Source organism: Nyctibius grandis, chromosome 5, assembly GCF_013368605.1.
Source record: "Nyctibius grandis isolate bNycGra1 chromosome 5, bNycGra1.pri, whole genome shotgun sequence".
Classification (NCBI taxonomy): Eukaryota; Metazoa; Chordata; class Aves; order Nyctibiiformes; family Nyctibiidae; genus Nyctibius; species Nyctibius grandis.
The window spans coordinates 61717254-61736282 of record NC_090662.1 but is presented as its reverse complement, the minus strand read 5'-3'; the positions used below and the strand labels follow the sequence as shown (position 1 = coordinate 61736282).

Sequence of the window (19029 nt, the reverse complement as noted above, 5' to 3'; positions counted from 1 at the left end):
GTGCTATATAGAGATGTTCCAGTAGGTAGCTATGCAGTCCTTCTGTAATCTCTCTCTGCAAACAGTTTCCTTTAACAAGGCTTTGAAGTGAGCTTGAAAAGAGTAATTTTTAGTACTATATTACCTTTCAATGTACATCAGTACTTAGTTAGCTTCTTCAGCTTTTTAGTACTCCTCTGTAATGGAGGCATCTACATAGAGACCAGAGAAAGTGAGGAATAGAGAAATAAAATCACTGCCCATATTCCCAAAGCAAGTCAGTGTTAGCTTGTAATAGAGGTTTAGTGTCCTGAGCCCCAAGACCTGCTGTAATCCCTGTTCTCGCTCCTAGAGCTAATTATTTGTGCAGAATGTCTTCATAAGCTTTTTTCCTACACTGCCATAATTTTATCTTCACATGCCAATATGAAGGTTTGTGTGACAGTGCTTATGAATGCATCATTATTTCTGTCACGTCGGAGCCTGACTGGGCATTGAGATGTTCTGGAAGCATCAAGAAAACTTTTACATATTTCAGTGAAGAAATTGCAGCCCACCTTTGCTTTCTTCTTTCCACTGACCAATATTTTGAATTCTGTGAATCAAACCTAGTACACCTATCATGTTCACCATAGACCTTTTTGTAATTGTACAGACTACTTATTTCCGCATTCTGGGAAAAATTTTGTGATGCTTGTTCAAATAGCAATTTCTTCTCTGTCTGTCTTCTGCTTTCTGACACATAATTACAAAGTAGAAATAACAAGAAATTCTTGTATCAGATTCTTCAACAAATAAAGCTACATATGAGTTTATTTTATCAGTTTCTATTCAAAAGGGTTTTTTGGGGGGAGGATGAAATAATTCTGCTCCTTTTTTTTTCTTGAAAGAGAGATAATTTTGAAGAAGAGTAAATGTTACATATTCAGCTTTCCTTAAGGAGGAGATCATTATTGAAAAAAAATCTTGCAATGATTTCTTTAATGGTCATGCAATTAAAATATTTTCTTCTTGAACAAATTTACTGCTGCTTGTAAGAATTACAAGCTCTGTATATTTTACATAAATTGTTTGATACCTAAAATACTGTATTTTAAAACCATCATGCAGTCATGGTGTTAAAAAAGATACCACCAAGTATAAATATAATCAGTAAAAAATAAGAAGTTAAAAGAGTTTTCAAACACCATGCTTTGGATTCATCTTTTGGTTTCTGTGGCATTAAGCTACAGTTCCTAATTTTAAAATATCTTTGTCCTTGACCTTCTGCTAGAATTTGCACAGACAAAAGGGAAGATTAACAAGTATCTGAAGGTACTAAGAAACAGTTAACTAAATGAATATCTAACCTGCCCCTCCCCAAACTGGCAAAATAATGTTTTCTCTTTTTCTTGGTTGTTACCTGTAATGATATCAGGTGACAAGATCTTCAACAACAACAAAAATATTCAAGGTGACTTATCCTTTAAACTTGTTTTTTTTTTTCCTTCCTGGTGTATACATATAAACATATATATATATATGTAAGTTTTAATATTCTGTTATCTATAGTCCTGTATTTATGCATATTAGTGTATTGGAAATAAAGGAAAGAGTTTATATTTAAAGATAAGCATATTGTTTGCTATATTGGGATTCGTAAATAATTTCTTACTCGACACTTTATTAAGTGCATAGGTCTAGCAGTATACCAATTCTGTACAGACTTGCATAAGAAATGAACTTTCCAAAGAGTTGTGAGATGTGCTAGGGGCCATATCTGCTTTCCAGGTACAAAGGTTCCGCCTGAAGAATCCATATTAAATGGATATGCATGTAGCATATTAAATTTCAGAGGCAGATAACACATTCAGAAGAGACACAGATTATGTCTTCCTTTTATTTCAATGATGGAAGGTTTTAGTTGACATTATTTTACTAAGATGTTTCAAAATGTAACTTCCCACTTCAAAGGCATGTTAGCAATGTGGTTTAGGAAGGAGATGAAGCAATATAGAATGCTAATGTTAGTAATCTTACACCGTATGATACATAAGAGAATGCATTGTAAGTTTGAAACCTAATTGGCATGCATGGCCTGCAAAGCTTCTGGTGTGCAGGGTTACTTGTTACCTGTTCCTGGAGTTCAACAGGGCAAGTAAAATCTGAAGATTTTCACTGACAGCTGGAGCCTGGGATATAAACAGCAATGCAGCAAGGCTGTTGGTCTGAAGATGGAGCAGAGGTCTGAGTGAGGAAGGAAAGGAAGGGAAAATGTCTGCTGGGAAACAAGAAACCTCTTTTCTAAGGGTTGGGGAAGTACATGTATAAACTTACTGGCCTCTGAAAATCAGAGCAGGAGAATTCCTTTCTGCCTTTATACTCTAATGCAATGTAAATTCTGCCCATCCAGCAAAGTCGCATATTGCCCTCCTTATCTGCAGGTTTTATATGCACACCTCCTGATAGTCCCAATGACACACAATTTCCTCAGATACTCTCATATTCTCCTTCTTGCTCTGCACGTCTCCCTTATTCATAGTATGCATTTTTTTTCCTTGTATATTGATGTAGTTCTTGTGAGAGCCTAACTGTGCTAACTATGGTTTTGGTCAGTACTACAGTGATTTAGAGACAATGTAGTAGCAGTGCAGGACAGACAGACTCTGGCAATTACATGCTGTATCTGGGGACTCATCTTAGCCCCCCATAGTTTACCCCTGAGAGCACAAACCTGAGTGCGTCTTTCTGTTGTGGCTACCTAACTTTCCTATAGATCTTATTATTGAAGGCTGCTGGGCTAAGTTTTAAAGCTGGATTTAAAACAGTGTGGCTGCCTTGGATGTAGGGTAACTTCAGATCAACTTTTCTCACCAGTTTTCTTTTGTTTCCTCTATGTACTATAATGCTTTTATTATGAATTGTTGTTGAAATTTGTAAAACTTACTTTTAAAAATATTACTCAAATTAAAGGGTTACAGAGATAAAGGTAGTTCTCTCTCTCCCCCTCCCCCCACTATATATGTACAAATAATGTAAAGTACAGAATGATCCCTGCCTTGAAGATTGTCTAGCCTGGAGTAAAGCAAGAAACAGCACTGGAGTAAAAAACAGAGAATTCTCTTAGTCTTTCTCACTTCTTCAGTCAATCCTCTTTTTTTCTGAAAATACATTAGTCTCATGATCTGGTAATTGTTAACATGCAGATTGGCAATGACAAATTTCCTTCCCCTCCCTTTCCAGTTAAACAGTCCCATCTAAGTGCGTGCTTTGGGGGTAAAATAGGAAGTACAGACTTCCTATTTTGTAGGCAATTACACAGACTTTCCTTGAAAGGGTGTGGTCTTCTGCTTTGAAAGTGGCATTTGAGGTGCACAGAAGATAGAGCAGTTATTTTGAAGGCTTACTTGCCAAGAAAATCCTGTGGTCAGTTTATGCCTCCTGTCTCCAGTTCTAGGGAAGTGTGGTTTTGCTGGTTTCTGCATCAGAGGATTCTGATGCTGTGGGGGGAGGCTGGACAGGGAGAGTCACCCGTCAAGTTGAATCACCTGCCTCACAGACAGCTCTGGATCCAGGTAAGGGAACTGCTTTCTCTCTGGGGAAAGCAAAGTGGCAGAGAGCCTGCTCTCATACAAGGGCTTGTGAGTCATTAAGGGATTCCTTATTCAAGGGCTCAGCCAGCCGTTGCTGGTGTAAGGAAGTGGCATTCAGGAATCTGAAAGTCAATAGGAATTTAAAAGAATTTTTTTCCATGCTTCCCTAAAGTAGAAGAGGGTCTCAGCTCTGTAACATACTTGAGTAGGTGAGTTTATTGTACTTTTGAGAGAGCAATGAGAGATGGCCAAAAGGACTTGTATTCCAGTATTGAACAATGTGCTCCATGGTCTTTGGACCACTCAATCTACTCTCAGTCTTAACAATCAGCCAAAAAAAGGGAGAAATAATTTCTTTGGTATTATTTCTATAATTTGCAACTTGTTTGGGGAGCAGCTGGAAAAGTAGCATGTTGAAGAGAAAACTGGAAGTGAATGCATATGGAAATTCAACCTGTATAGCTCCCAGGAGCTCTGTGGTTGGGGATCATATTTTTAAGGAAAGATAAAAAACAGAACACCATTGCAATTCATTAGAAAGGCTCTGAGCATGAAGAAAAGAAGGATGAATGAATTTGAAGGCTAAATTCTCTTTACAGATTAGGATTGTTTCTTGTTGCTACTTAGTGGAAAGAATCCCTGCACTTCTTGCAAATGTGCATTTACTTCTTCATTCTTTGCTTATATTGCAAGCTAACACAATAAGAAGACATAGATTTTGTCCTACAGTAAATACTTGGTAGAAGTTCTTTCTGAATGTCACTCCAACACGAAGCCTAAAGAAGTTCCCTAATTCAGTTTTACTTCTCTTTACGTGAAATGAAAACAAAAAGCTTCACAATGAGCAGAGCAAGAGGGCAGCCAGTAAGCAATGAAAACAATTATCTTCTGAATTAGGATCAAGCTTGTGTGCAAAGGACAGTATGAACATGAAGGAGATTTTCATCCTTCTGCTGAACCTGTACTTGGTCTTCAGTGTCCAAGTCATTCAAGGTGAGTTTCAAATTTATATTCTATTTTATCCTTCCATTATTGCCTTTCTTTTTGTATCTGTCTCCTTGTTTCAGCTAATGCTCTTCCTCATTTTTTGCTTGCTTTTCTGCTTCCTTCTGCCACCATCTTCTATGCTATGGGAAAACAGATATCTTGATCAAAACCAGAGTGTAACAGGTGCATGTGCAGACAAATCAGTTGTATGTTGGTGGTATGGATAGGTGAAATACTGGACAAATATATGAGATGAACAAGCTGACTGATTAATGAGTGAATAGGAAAGAGGAATACACCCCAATAGTTAGCGAAAACAGGAAAATGAAGGGCTGCATGATTCAGATGGTAGTGTACAGTAGAGACAAGTGGACAGCCACAAGACAGGGGTGTATGTGGGGGCTACCAACAGCAACATCCAGATGAGCTGATTTTCTTCTTGTGGAAATGCTGACAGATAAAGAGACGATCTGCCATATCCATTGCTTGTGTTCCTGAGTTTAATGTCTTTCCTCTTCTGATGCAATGAGAGCTGCTCTTTCTTTCTTTCTTTGTTTTTTTCCCCTTCCCTTCCCTTCCCTTCCCTTCCCTTCCCTTCCCTTCCCTTCCCTTCCCTTCCCTTCCCTTCCCTTCCCTTCCCTTCCCTTCCCTTCCCTTCCCTTCCCTTCCCTTCCCTTCCCTTCCCTTCCCTTCCCTTCCCTTCCCTTCCCTTCCCTTCCCTTCCCTTCCCTTCCCTTCCCTTCCCTCTAATTTTATTTAGCATGGGAAGTATCTCCTTGGATCACCCAGTGCACCACATCTGCATCAAGACTAAGCTTGTACCTATCCTAAACATATCAGAATAAAAGTGTTGTCAGAAGGTATGCCTCATGGACATCTACCTTTTCCAAGAAAGATGCCAATGCCTGACGTCTGCAGTAGCTGAGGGAGTTATGCTGCCTGGTCCAGTGTCAATTGCAGGACATCTCCTTTTGAGATCTCTGAGAGAAAATGTATTACAGTGTAGGTCAGACTGGTCTCTTGGCATTCCGAGCCTTAGCCTTGCATTCAGACCATCCCTTTCTATGGAGGATGATCCATTTTCTGGTTATGCAAGGAATGCCGTAGAATTTACTTTGCACTGGTTTTCAGTAGAAGATCAAAGTAAGGTCCCTCTTATGCCTGCTAGCTAAGACACCATCATGCTTTTCTGATGGTTTTTGCCTGTAAAAAGCCCCTCAACCAAGCTGATAGTAGTTCTCATCAATAAAAATTATTTGAGAGAGCACACTGATATTTGCACACTGACATCTCTGTCATCTGAAGGTCATATCCCAATAGTGCAGTACAGGTATTACTTTCAGAGAAAATAAAGAAGGAGAAGAAAGCAACTTGCCTCGTAGTGCATATACCAGGGGTGGCCTGTATTTTCGCACTTCATAGTTGTGAGGTTAAAAAAAAAAAGTTATCCCTGACAAGAGGTCTGGCCATTTCTGGATCATAAATCTCATTCCAACAAATTAGTTTGGGCATTCTTCTGAGTCATAACAAGATTCTTCCCAGAGCATCTCACTTTTAAATATCCCTTTCTAGTGACATAACCTTTACTAGCACGTTAGTGGCAAAGAAGTCCCATACAGCAACACACAAAGATGAAATGATCACCATATGCCTCCTGACCATGATTATCTACTAATCCCTGGAAACAATCAATGTTTGAAAAGTGATACCTTGGCTAGAATTATGTGCCTTGCAGGCACAAAGGTCTCACTTCATTGTTGTTACTTGTAGCTTGGTTTGGACACTTGCATATTGTGGAGATGTGCAGAATGGCCACAGCTCTGTACATATTTTCACCAAGAGTCATTTTCTGGCGCCATGAGTAGAGTACTGTTATCAGTGCCTTCCCCATTCTTCTGGCAGAATGACTGTACCTCCTGCTATCTCTCACTATTTACATTTATAATCACTGCATCTTTTTTGCCTGAATTCCTTTCTCAGAGAGTATCCCTATGAAGAGCTTGAGCTGCTACAATGACTACAACTCACAGGTGACCTGCACGTGGATGGAGCATTCAGAGGCTCATGCCCTCGTTGGTATGATTCTTTACCAAAGGGATAATATTATAATGTAAGTACCTGAAATGTGCTGTGCTGGATGGAAGTCCAAAGGGAAATTGGTCACAACGTGGAATCCCGGGGACAAGCAGTCAGGTTTTCAGAAAGCATGGCCACCTCTTTCTGTCATTGGGTTAAAATACAAGTTGTGCCTGCTTCTGAGGCCACTTCTAGGAAAGGAGGAATGAATAGGGTGTGCTAGTGGAGTTATTTTTGTCACCTTTACAATTATTTTCCCATAATTTTGTTATGGGATCATAGATATGAAATAAGATGGGGCATACAGGTTGCTATTAATGGGTTGGAGAAGAGGGTGTCAGAACAACTGTGAGCCTTAGTGTTATTTATAAACCTAGAAGGCAGGAGACATTCCCTGCTATTTTGCTCATTAGGAGCATCACTGAAAGTATGGTTTTGATCACTTCTGAGAAACATGTATAGACTGTGTGTTTGTGAGATAGAGAAGACTGGTAAGTTCATCTGTGCTATCACTTTTCCTCCCAGAGATACTGGTCTGTTTATGACAGTATCTCTCTGTTACATCTGTTTCCTTATGAAAAGGGAACTGAACCACCAGACCAGATCAGTTGTGAGGATAAGAAAGAACAGAGAGGGAGGAATAGTCAAGGGAGAGAGGAAGACAAAGAGGGAAAGCTGAGAAGAAAATTAATTAGAGTCTTGGGATGCAGGAAGGAAAGGATTTTATTGTAAAGAAGAGAGTTAATAGACCTAAAAGCAGCCAAAATCAGTGGAAAGTCTTTGGAACAGGACCTTGAAGCTAATACTTCTGGGAAAAGATGATATAAAATTACTTGGACCTTTGGAGGACTCTCTGGAACATCGTTACATGATGGAATGTGTGGATCACACAGGAAACGTGACTGAAGTGAACTAATCAGACAAGCAGATATTAAGTGTGGACAGTCACACAGCTGAAATCAAAATGGCCAATGGTTGAACAAGGTCAGCTCATAGATGAAGAATAGCTGACTAAATCCAAAACTGTAAGGTAATACTGGTGAGTAGATAGAAATATCTTCAGGACTTCACAACCCTTGGGCTGACTCTTCTGTTGAATGGTACGCACATGTATGGTCAGTCCCACCCATACTTCAGGAATATCCCTGGTTTCCTTGCTAATACCCAACTTTTAAAAATAGCAATAGTGCTGAATAATGCTTGCTGACATATAGTTGGCTAGGAGACTCCTTCCTATCCTAGAAGACAGTATTTGGCCTTAGATATTCACAACTTAATATTCCTCATCTGAACTGGAACAATATAATATACTGGGCAAGAAGCCATAAGCACAAACAAAATTCCAGAGGGTACAAAAAGAAGCAACACATCTCTATAGCAGCTCAGGCTACTGCAAGGACACAAAGCTTATTCTCTCCTGTCTAGTTTAAAATATTGTTTCTAATTTTCATGATGATCCTTGGCCTGGAGAAAGGCTGTCTAAAAAGATGATTAACATTCTGGATGAAATCTTCAATGAATATGTAAGGTCCTTTGGCAGAACAGAACTACTAAGGATACAGAAGTACATTTTGGTTGGAGAATTTGTTTTTTTAAGTGTCTTTCTGGGACTGCAAAATGAATGTACTCAAGAAGCTAAGGATCATCAGAAACTTCACTGCCTTTCACTCTGAGTAAAAGGTGCATTTCCATGACATCATTTTTCATCACTCTATTTCTCACATTAAAAATATCAGCTTACGTAGAGATAGGCTAAAAATTAACAAAAATAGACTGGTATGAAAATATAACATTCTGCTGAACAACATTGAAATGGCAAGGCATTTGACAAAAATTCTAGTGTTAAAAATGTTTGTCATATTAACTGATGTAAAACAGGACTAATAGGTACAGTGAGAGGAGGATATAAGTGCCCAAGTAAATTATAACAACAGAATGGGATGGAATTGGTTTCAGGCATTTATTTTTGCATTAACTATAGGTCTCCAAATCAGATCTTCATAGATCACTTTCTTTATACACAGGGAGAACCAGGAGATGCTTTGCAACCACCAGACAGAAAATGACTTACATGAGGCTCCAGACTCCTATGTGCACTGGATTTGTCACAACGCGGCAAACAATTTTGGAATAGGGATAGATGATATTTACAGCTTCAAACCTAATAAGGTGCTTCAGGCAGAACTAAATGTTGATCTTTTCCAAAATGGTAAGAATTAAATACCAAATTCTCATTTTCCAATGAATGTTAGGGATCGTTAAGAATGTATTTGCCATTCAATCAGGAAGTGAATTCCACTTCCATTGTGAAAACTGACAAAGAGTTCCACATTGAGAGGATGGGGCAGGGACGGGAGAGGGCAAGTTTCTGGGAGCAGCTGGACCTGGAAAGGAGACTCAAGCAGGAGCTACTTGGTGTGGCAGGGATAAGATACTCTGGAAATGGGGAAGCTTACCTAGGCGTTTTCTTCCCCTCTTCATGTCCCTGTCCTCACTATCTCCTCTCATGGGTTGTACCTTCACCTTCCAGTTCAGATCCACCCACCTCAAAACCTCTCAGTCAGCTTGATGAGATCAGGAGACTTCTTGCTGACCTGGAAAGCAGCTGATGGAAGCCAAGGGCTCGGCAATGCACTGGAGTATGAAGTCACTTACAAGCGGGAGTGGGAGTCCTGGGAGGTAAGAGCAGAGGAGCTGGGCTGTCCTGGCTTGGGCTGCACCCTTTTGGGCGGTTGAGAGCCTGTGGTAAAAGTTGTGCAAACAAATGGCCTTTCTGATCTCAGACACTATGAGGAGATGCAACAAATGTTTCAGATCAGGCAAAAAGGCTCGCTCTGTGTTTGCAACTGACTTACCCAGTGAAATACCATTTGTCCTGAACTGAATGCAAACATCTGTTCTTCACTGAAAACACTGCGCTTGGGTTTTGAGTAGGAATTGATCTTGCCATGAATCCCTCCCAAATGGAATTAAATCATGTTCCAACAGGAGCCTGTGGGTTCATGTGGGAAAATGGCAAAATACATTTGAAGCTCCCTCCCTGCCAGGAGGATGCACAATTTTTGTTTTAATTTTTAAGTACGCACATCCCCAACTGCTCAGTTTCCTCCCTCCCCTCTCTCCCTCCTTTCCCACAACAACAGAAAGCTGCCTCACTCTTACTCTCCAACACCACATGTTGCCATCTCAGCCGTGACAACCTTGTCCCGCGGAGCAGCTACGTTGCCCGTGTGCGAGCCAGACCAGGGCGGGCCAGTGGCTTCTCTGGGCAGTACAGCGAGTGGAGCACGGAGGTGTCGTGGGAGACCTCTGAAGGTAGTGTGGGATGGAGCAGGGCCATGCAGGGGTGGAAGCACTGGTGAGAAACCAGACCTTTCCTGTCACTTAGCTTGCTCTCATCTTCTCTGAAGGTGGCCTTCAGCTCAGGAACCTTCACTGCCTCTTCAATGGTGCAGATCGTCTGACGTGCAGCTGGGAAGTGAAGAAAGAGATCATCACCTCTGTCATCTTTGGCTTGTTCTTCAGGGCCACTCCGGCATCAGCGTACGTGCTCTGCCCATGGCAGCGTGCCTCGGCCTCTCCCATGGAGTTTCTGCTCTGTCCCATTCCCCCTGATCTCAGCTCAACCTCTTTCTCTTCCCTCAGAGAAGAGGAGTGCTCTCCTGTGTACGAGAAGGCTTTGCCCCACATCACGTATGTGGTGCAGAGCTGTGAGATCCCCGTTAGCAACCCCAGCAGTCAGAGCCAGTACCACGTGTCTGTGCGGGCCAAGACAGAGGAGAAACTGATTGAAGCGTACAAGAACAGTGAGTTCTTGCTTCTCCTGGTTGTTTCTTAGAGAGACGCCTGTCTGGGCAAGTGGGGCTGAGGACAGCGGCGGTGAGGAAAAGTGAATGGGAAGAGGAAGAGACTGGGACTGATGAGGAAAGTAACTGGTTGCTGTGTCAGGTCAGAGGTCTGGGAGAGGTGGCTTGTAGGTGTGGACTTCCTCAGTGGCACTTGTTACTCTGAGGAAGGTGGTGGCAGTGGAAACTGCTGTGCAGAAATTTGGGTTGTGACCCAGAGATTCTTGGTGAGCGACTGTCACCCCGCTGACTTCTCTGTGATTGACCTTCATGAGTGTCCCAGGGGACAGGCAGCTGTGGTGGGAGGTATTTGTGGGGAGTGTGTCACTATGTGATTTCTCAAGAAGCCAGTGGGGATCTTGTGGGTTTGCGCAGTGGCCCCTGGAGCACTGGATGTGGTAGGACTCCTCCGCTGAGTGAGATGCGCCAGGTGGATCACTTCTGCCTGCATGTATCTGGAGATACTGGTGCTACTTTTCACAGACTAAAGCTAGGAGAGATCCTGCAGTGGGTGAAAATGACAGGTAGTAGCTCCAAGAGAGTTGAAAATCTCTGGAAATGTGGTGGACCAGTACAGATGTTTCAAATATTGCTTTACTACTTTTCTGTACATGGGGAGTGCTGTCAATATTAATGGATATGGATTTTCTGTTATTTAATGGTCTACTGCTTTAATGTATTTGACTAGAAAATAAGATGCAGGGAATTAAGTGTTAAAAAGCTGAAATTTCTTACATTGCATAAAACAACATTGTTTTCAGTCTCTGGAAACTACTCACAGTGGGAGAGGCAGTGTTAGACCAGTATGTTGATCAGTACTCTGAGACATTCTGTGTGTTCCAGTTAAGGTGTTGCCACCTGCAAATGTGTCAGTAACAGTGACAGAGAACCAAGAGTATGAACTGAGGTGGATAAAACACACTTTGGCATATAGCTTCATACAACAGAGATACCAAGTTGAGTATTGGAGAAACAACGAATACGAAAAGGTAAGTCTTAGAAAGTGCAGGAGTCCTGGATTTCTCTTTGATGGGCAAATGGGAAAGACGGTTCCTCTCACCTTCATCATTTGTGCTTCCTTCTTCTCCCCAGACACTCCAGAAGTTAGACATCAGCAATGATGAACCTCCTTTCATCCTCACCCTGCAGATGCTGGCATCATCTACAGAATATAGGGGCAAAATGCGTGCAAGGGTGAATACTCCTGTGGAATATGAGGGGCCTTGGAGTGAATGGAGTGAGGAGTTCACCTGGAAGACTGAGAATGGTACTTCCCATGCAGGCTACTTCTGTAAGGTTTTGTGGACTGTTAATGGCTGAAATGCCCCTATAGAAAAATACATGCTCTCAGCTGGGGCTGAAGTTCAGTCCAGCCATGAGCTAGCTGGGCTCACTTAACAAGGTAGCTGTCCTGTCTGCATCCTTGTGGTACAGCAGCAATGCTAATGAAGGAGGTGAGCAGGAATGACCTTTTTAGCTTCTTTCCTACTTCCCTTCACAAGGTGAGTACAACCAACCGCAAAGTTTTCCACACGGAGAATCAAGCAAAGATCCTGCCCAAAAGATCATCCTTGTTTCCTGATTCCAGTAGTCCATTCTGCCATCAGAGACTGAAGAGCCCAAGACTGCAAAAAGACAGAATACAAACCATCAGTCTTTTATATTTGCAGAGTGACTATAGGGTTGCGTAAAACACACAGTAGAGCCTACTGCAGACAGGAGCCTTTATGTGTTTTTTGCTGATTCTGGACTTTGAGGCAGAATGTCTGCTATCATACGGCCTTGTGCCCGAAGTAATATGACCTTACATGATTTGTCCTGAGGAAGCTTGTAGTGGTAAGACAGTAGGCAAATTTTGATGAATGTACTCAGGAGGAAATTGGTATGTTGTTGATGATCAGTTATGGCCGTTAGCAGAGGAAGCTCTTTCTTAGAAAATCTCTGAGACCCCATCTCTTCAGGACTGTACAGAGCAAGCGGACCTAAGATGCCTTGAAGATGTGCCTATTCATGGTGGTGTAAGGTACCTAACCATCCTTTTGTTAGCACAAATTGTTTACTCTGATGTCAGTAAGAAGCAGATGAACTCCTTTGGTCAGTAAGGTGTTCAGGCCACTTTTGGTCTGTGCCACTTTGGAGGGTATCCCAACAGGTGAAGGCCTCATGATGCTATTCTGTGACATGCCACCTACATTTCCCTGATCGGCTTGCATGAAGGGTGACCGGAGTGAAAAACCTGTTACAGGAAGCAGCCACTCTGCAGGTGGATACCTATTTCTCTCTCCTCTCTTCCAGTTCTCCCACCAGTGGTTCTCCCAGTGACGCTCCCAGCTCTCATCATCACTTTGCTAATAGTTGCCTATTGCAGCTATAAGTATTTCCTCAGGTAGGCTTGTGTTGTGACTAGGAGGTTTAGCAGCGTGTTGGCCATGTGGGTGGGATAAAGACTGAGGCACTGCTTGTCCCCCATGAGAGAGAGGTCTTTGTGGAGATGTGACCTGGGGTGCAATGGGCAGCCTTGTTCGTGTCTGTGCAGGGGGAGAGTTGGGTGGTGGCGTGCCAGGGCCTTGGTGGTGCCTTGCTATGCAAAGCAGCACGGTGTACGGGGCGCAGTCTTTTCTGGTTGCAGCCACATTGAGAAGCAAATCTTTAAAACTCAGTGGTGTTGTTGCAGGAAGAAGCAAATGTGGGAGGAAAAGATTCCGAACCCCAGCAAGAGTCTCCTGATCCAGAGCTACCTGGGGGTAAGAGGGAACTGTACCTTGAAGGGTTCATTATTCATCTCTGGTTTTCAGGACTTCAAATAACCTTAAGACCTTTTCTTGTCTCCTAGTCCACAATGAACAGACATCTTCATTAGTCTGTGCCTTATTTTTAGGAGAAGTTCTAGTCATAGTCAACATAACTGTGTTCTTATATTTATACTAGTAGACTTCTTTGTGTTGTGATTGTCAGCATCACTGTGATTTAAAATCAAGCTGGAAAATTTGCAGTACTTTAAAATTTTAACTGACTGAAATAATCTAGTGTCATTAGCAAACTTCATCAGCTGGTGCTTTCATTGATCTCCAAATAGTAATCAACACTAATTCAGAGCTTTTTAGAATGGGGTGGTAGCCCTATTAAAGAAACTTTTTTTTTAAGGAGCTGGATTTTCTGGAATAAATGTTACCACATGCCTGTCTGTTATCAGGACAAGCATTCTTTATTGGCAATTGAGGAACACACTTGGACAGTATTTGGTCAAAGCTGTGTAAGTCAAACCTCCCTCCCTTCTTACTCCCTTCCAAAAAAACCCAGCATCTGGAAGGGTGATATAGACATCTCTAGGTTTTGGTGGTAAAAGTCTTCCAGTCTTGCAAGAACAGCTAATTCAATAATGTGCCCACCCCAACACACACACGCAGAGACGTATTTTTGTATAACAGTTGGTTCTATTATATGTTCATAAGGGATAGGTTACAGTAAGGGTAGATACATGGCAATCCAATGAGTATAATTTACAACATGGCCTTTGTGTGAGGTGAATGAGCACTTACAGTATCTACATTTGTGTGTGAGTGAAGGAGTTAACACGTTTGTTAACCATTGCACATTTGTTATGTTGCTGTAAAATGGAGTTTCACTGTAATGAACTGGTTTAATACATAATTTTCAAATGGATGGCAAAGACTAGGCATGGATTCTCTTGTGCCAGAAGACAAACTGGTTATGCTTATACTAAAGTCTCAAGTTAATTTCTTTTGCCTGATCTCTACAGTAAAAAATGGGAACTTTTTCCCACTCTAAGAAGCACCTTAGCTGTGTTTCCTATCCTCTACCCATTTCTCCATCCGCAAGCACTCACTGCCTTATTTTCATGGTTTTGAAAGATTCCATCCTGGCACTGCATTACCTTATCCTAAGTTTTGTAAACATCCCGGTAATTCTGTTTCTCTGGTCAGCTGGGGTCATTATACCTCTGTAGGTGAAGTATTGCCCAGAATGTCCCCATATGGTGCTGGAAAAGAGTAGACACTGCACAAAGCAGTAGCTTTGTTGTTTATTGTGGTAGGAACCTGCAGCATCTCTATGAGCTCTTTAAGGGAGCAGCTCCTGTCCCCTATGCTATGTAACGTTAGAATATAATGGAATGGAATGGAATGGAATGGAATGGAATGGAATGGAATGGAATGGAATAGAATAGAATAGAATAGAATAGAATAGAATAGAATAGAATAGAATAGAATAGAATAGAATAGTTCAGTTGGAAGGGACCTATCATGATCATGTAGTCCAACTGCCAGACCACTTCAAGGCTGACCAAAAGTTAAAGCATGTTATTAAGGGCATCGTCCAAATGCCTCTTACACACTGACAGTAATGGGGCATCGACCACCTCTCTAGGAAGCTTGTTGCAGTGTTTGACCACCTTCTTGGTAAAGCAATGTTTCCTAATGTCCAGTCTAAACTCCCCCTGGTCAGCTTTGAACCATTCCCATGTGTCCTATCCCTGGACACCCTGGAGAGGAGATTAGCACCTCTCTCTCTCCACTTCCCCTCCTCAGGAAGCTGTAGAGAGCAATGAGGTCACCCCTCAGCCTCTTTTTCTCCAGACTAGATAAACCCAAAGTCCTTAGCTGCTCCTCACAGGACAATCCTTCCAGCCCTCTCACCAGCTTTATTGCCCTCCTCTTACACATTCAAGGACCTTAAACTCCTTCTCTAATTGTGGGGCCCAGAATTGCACACAGTACTCAAGGTGAGGCAACACCATTGCTAAATACAGCAGGATAATCATCTCTTTTGACCAGCTAGTTATGCTGTGTTTGTTGCACTCCAGGATGCAGTTTGCCCTCTTGGCTGCCAGGGCACACTGCTGACTCATATTGAGCCTGATGTCAACCAGCACCCCCAGATACCTTTCTGCAGGGCTGCTCTTTAGCTACTCCTCTTCCAAATTATACTTGCGCACGGTGTTACTCTGTCCCAGGTGCAGAATCTGGCAATTGGACTTGTTAAAGTTCATTCCATTGATGATTGCCCAATGCTCCAGTCTGTCCAGATCCCTCTGCAAGTCCTTTTGTCCCTGGAGAGAGTCAAGAGCATCTCCCAGTTTGGTATTGTCTGCAAACTTGCTAATGGTGCCTTCAACTCCTGCATCCAGATAACTGATAAAAATATTGAACTGGCCCTAGAATTGAGCCCTGAAGTACACCACTGGTGACTGGTCACCAGCCAGATGTAGCCCTTTGAGCTCTGCCCTTCAGCCAGTTCTTCACACAGCACACTGTATACCTGCTCATCTCACAGCTGCATAACTTGTGCAGAAGGATGCTGTGAGGGACAGTTTCAAAAGCCTTACTAAAATAAAAAAAACCCGACATCCACTGCCTTCCCTTCCTCCACTAGGTGGGTGACCTTATCATACAAGGATGTCAAATTAGTTAAACAGGACTTTCCCTTTGTGAACCCATGTCGACTGTGCCTGATGATTGCATTGTTCTTTAAATGCCTTTCAACAGCACCCATTACGATCCTCTCCATCATATTTCCAGGAACCGAGGTTAGACTAACAGGTCTGTAGTTTCCTGGATCTTCCCTCATGCCCTTCTTGTAAATTGGAATAACATTGGCTAGCTTCCAGGCAGCAGGGACCTCCCCAGACTCCCAAGACCTTTGGTAGATGATGAAGAGGGTTCCTGCTGTAACATCCACTAGCTCCTTCAGCATCAGGTCCCATGGATTTATGAACATTCAGCTGATACATCTGGTCCCTTACAATTTCAGTGTCCACAAATTGAAAGTCACTGTTCCTGCACTCATGGTCCTTCGACTCAGAGGATTGAGCAGCCCAAGGTCTACCAATATTATTAAAGACTGAGACAAAAAAACGCATTGAATGCCTCTGCTTTTTCTTCATCCCCATTAGTCAGGTGACCATCATCAACAAGTATTGGTTTAATGTTTTCTTTAGACCTCCTCTTGCTATTAACCTACTTAAAAAAGCCCTTCTTGTTGTCTGATATGACATTGTCCAGCTTCAGCTCAAATTGAGCTTTGGCCTTTTGTGTCTTCTCACTGCATAAATGAACCCCACCTCTGTACTCTTCCTGCAAAGCCTGACCTCGCTTCCAGAGATCGTACAATTTCCTTTTCCTCTTGAGCTCCAGAAGGAGTTCCCTGTTCAACCAAGCTGGTTGTCTGCCCTGCTTGCTTGACTTACGACACACTGGCATTGACTGCTCCTGTGCTTTTAAAGGGTGGTTCTTAAAAACTGACCAGCACTCATGGACTCCCAAGCCCTCAAAAGCAGATTTCCAGGGGACACTGCTAAGTAGCTCCCTGAATAGCTTAAAATTTGCTCTCTTGAAATCCAAGGTAGCCACTCTGCTGTCCTTTTTTCTCATTACTCTGAAAATTTTAAGCTCAATCATTTCATGACCACTATGGCCAAAATAGCCACCTACCATCACATCTCCCACAAGTCCTTCTCTAGTCACAAATAACAAATCCAGGAGGGCATCTTTCCTAGTTGACTCACTAAGTACTTGTAGTTATGTCAGTGGTAAGGCAATATGGATTTGAAATAACCATCTTCTGGAGAACACAACACATCTTCTAGTCGTATTAGTGAAGTTGTATCCTTATTGCCAGATACTGTAGGCTCTCATATTTGTTTTCTTTGTCCATGAAGAATGTATGGTTCTTGATTCTACTGCCAGTGAGACACTGCCCTTTTGTCATGTCTGCTGTTTCACTTTCAGAAAGTACATTTAGGAAACAGGTCAACAAGCAGCCAGATGGACTTCAACAAATACAACCTATCAGAGAAGATGGAGCAGGCTAGCTTTCTTCAAGTTGTGGACCGGTGAGTGAACAGCACATCATAGTGACACTGTGGATGATAGTCTCAAAGAGCTCCCTAAGTCATGGCAGGATATAATCAAATATTCTGTCACTAAAAAGCCTATACAAGTTGCTTTTGAGGAAGGGATACAATTTTTCTATCTATCTGGCCTAGCCTTCTTCTCCAAGAAAGATTTTTTCTAACAGTATGTGTAGCTATGTGTGTTTTCAACTAAGCTTGTTTTATATTTAATGCTTATCACAATAATATCTCTCATGAGCAACTTTTAACTTTCCCACATTCAGGCAGATGAAGACTTTGGCAGAGTCCCCTGAAGGGCAGGCTGAAAAGACAGATGTTTCCCCTGTTGCACTGGACCTACAGAACTCATACCATGCTTTAAATGAGCTAGAGCATGCCCCAGTTGTCTGCTCAAGTCAGATTGCTGGTCATTCCTTTCCTGTTTCAAGGAGAAACAGTGCTGATGCAAGTATTGCTTCTCAGACAGCAATCCCTTGCTTTGCTTTCAATGGTCCATACTTGTATAGCTCAGTGATGTCCTCCCAGCCTGATATGCATCGGACCCTGGAAGTGGACCCAGTGAAAGTCCGTGAGAAATCAGTTTCTCTTCAGTATGTGACTTTCGCAAAGGAAGACTGTCTCCAGGCTCCACAGAGGCAAGAACAGCCAGGAACAAGCCCTCCACAGCCCTTCCTTCTCCCACATCAGAAGGAAATGATGCAGCACCTCAACGATGAGAAAGAAGTCTCACCAGCCTGTGGGAAACACACAAACGTGAGAACAGAAGAGCAGAAATCTCCAAAGGCTCCTAGCTGTATCATGTCTCCTCAGCAGTGCGCCTTGGAGTACATCACCACAGAGAGCCTGTTACTGCCATCAGCCAGCAACTCCACCCATCCGGTACTTGTCACTGCTGGGGAGTTCCCTTGTGACTCACAGGAGCCCCAGCCCCCCAGTGACTGCTCTTGCCATGAGTTTTCTCCCAGGAAAACTGGTGTCACGGTTCCAGTTTCAGGTCAAGCACCAACCTCTTCTCCTGGACTGCACTTGGATACATTTGGAGACTATCTTACTGTCCCTTTAGGTCTCCATGGACATTCAGAACCCACAAAGATTTCTTTGCCTGTCTTACAGAAAGGAAATGATCTTCCTAGAAAGCAGCCTTTGTCAGAGGGTAACTTGGTGGTGCTAAACCCTGACAGCACTGAGCCAGTTTTCCTTTGCCAAGTTGGTGACTATTGCTTCCACAGCCTAAAATCCAGTGTGAAGAAGGATACTAGTCAGGAAGACCACCAAATCAAGAAACCTTCTGGAGGCAAGACAACACCTGGGAAGTCTGTATCTGGGGATGAATCCATCACTGGCAAGGAAAAGGATGTATCAAAAATGCAAGCTATTCAGCTTTTCAAAAACCTGAAATCAGATGATTACTTTTCCTGGCAGCAATCTTTGAGGATCACAGAAATCTGCTAAATGGGCAAATATGAATGAATACCAAAGTTACAGGTAACTGAAAGAGGTTGCAACTATCTGATGAAAATGAACCCTCAAACCTAGGAACAAATAAATACGAGTTCCCTTTTCCAGCTTCCAGTCCAACATGTTGAAAGACTTGAAGTAGCTCAATATCCTTCTCAATGGCCTTCACAGATTTGGCATGAAAGACAATCCAAATATTGCCCTTTGGTGTTTTTCAAACTTTTTGGCTTATCCACAATGA

At 42.4% G+C, this 19029-nt stretch overlaps 1 protein-coding gene across 1 annotated transcript; it reads left to right on the top strand.

The window, feature by feature from the left end:
* Nucleotides 1–4462: 4462 nt before the first annotated feature.
* LOC137663943 (cytokine receptor common subunit beta-like) lies at nucleotides 4463–19020 on the top strand. The gene is made up of 13 exons (XM_068401624.1): nucleotides 4463–4544; nucleotides 6519–6648; nucleotides 8639–8823; nucleotides 9145–9293; nucleotides 9758–9929; nucleotides 10025–10157; nucleotides 10260–10420; nucleotides 11303–11448; nucleotides 11552–11726; nucleotides 12755–12845; nucleotides 13134–13203; nucleotides 17206–17309; nucleotides 17594–19020. The coding sequence occupies exons 1-13, from the start codon at nucleotides 4475–4477 to the stop codon at nucleotides 18780–18782; spliced, it is 2775 nt and encodes a 924-aa protein (XP_068257725.1). The 5' UTR covers nucleotides 4463–4474; the 3' UTR covers nucleotides 18783–19020.
* Nucleotides 19021–19029: the final 9 nt, after the last annotated feature.

Bases quoted from the DNA above. Each gene is read 5' to 3' on its own strand.
- LOC137663943 (XM_068401624.1), top strand. From the start codon at position 4,475: ATGAACATGAAGGAGATTTTCATCCTTCTGCTGAACCTGTACTTGGTC. The intron at 9,294-9,757 runs GTAAGAGCAGAG...CCACAACAACAG, and splicing joins GGGAGTGGGAGTCCTGGGAG to AAAGCTGCCTCACTCTTACT. The intron at 11,727-12,754 runs GTACTTCCCATG...CCTCTCTTCCAG, and splicing joins CACCTGGAAGACTGAGAATG to TTCTCCCACCAGTGGTTCTC.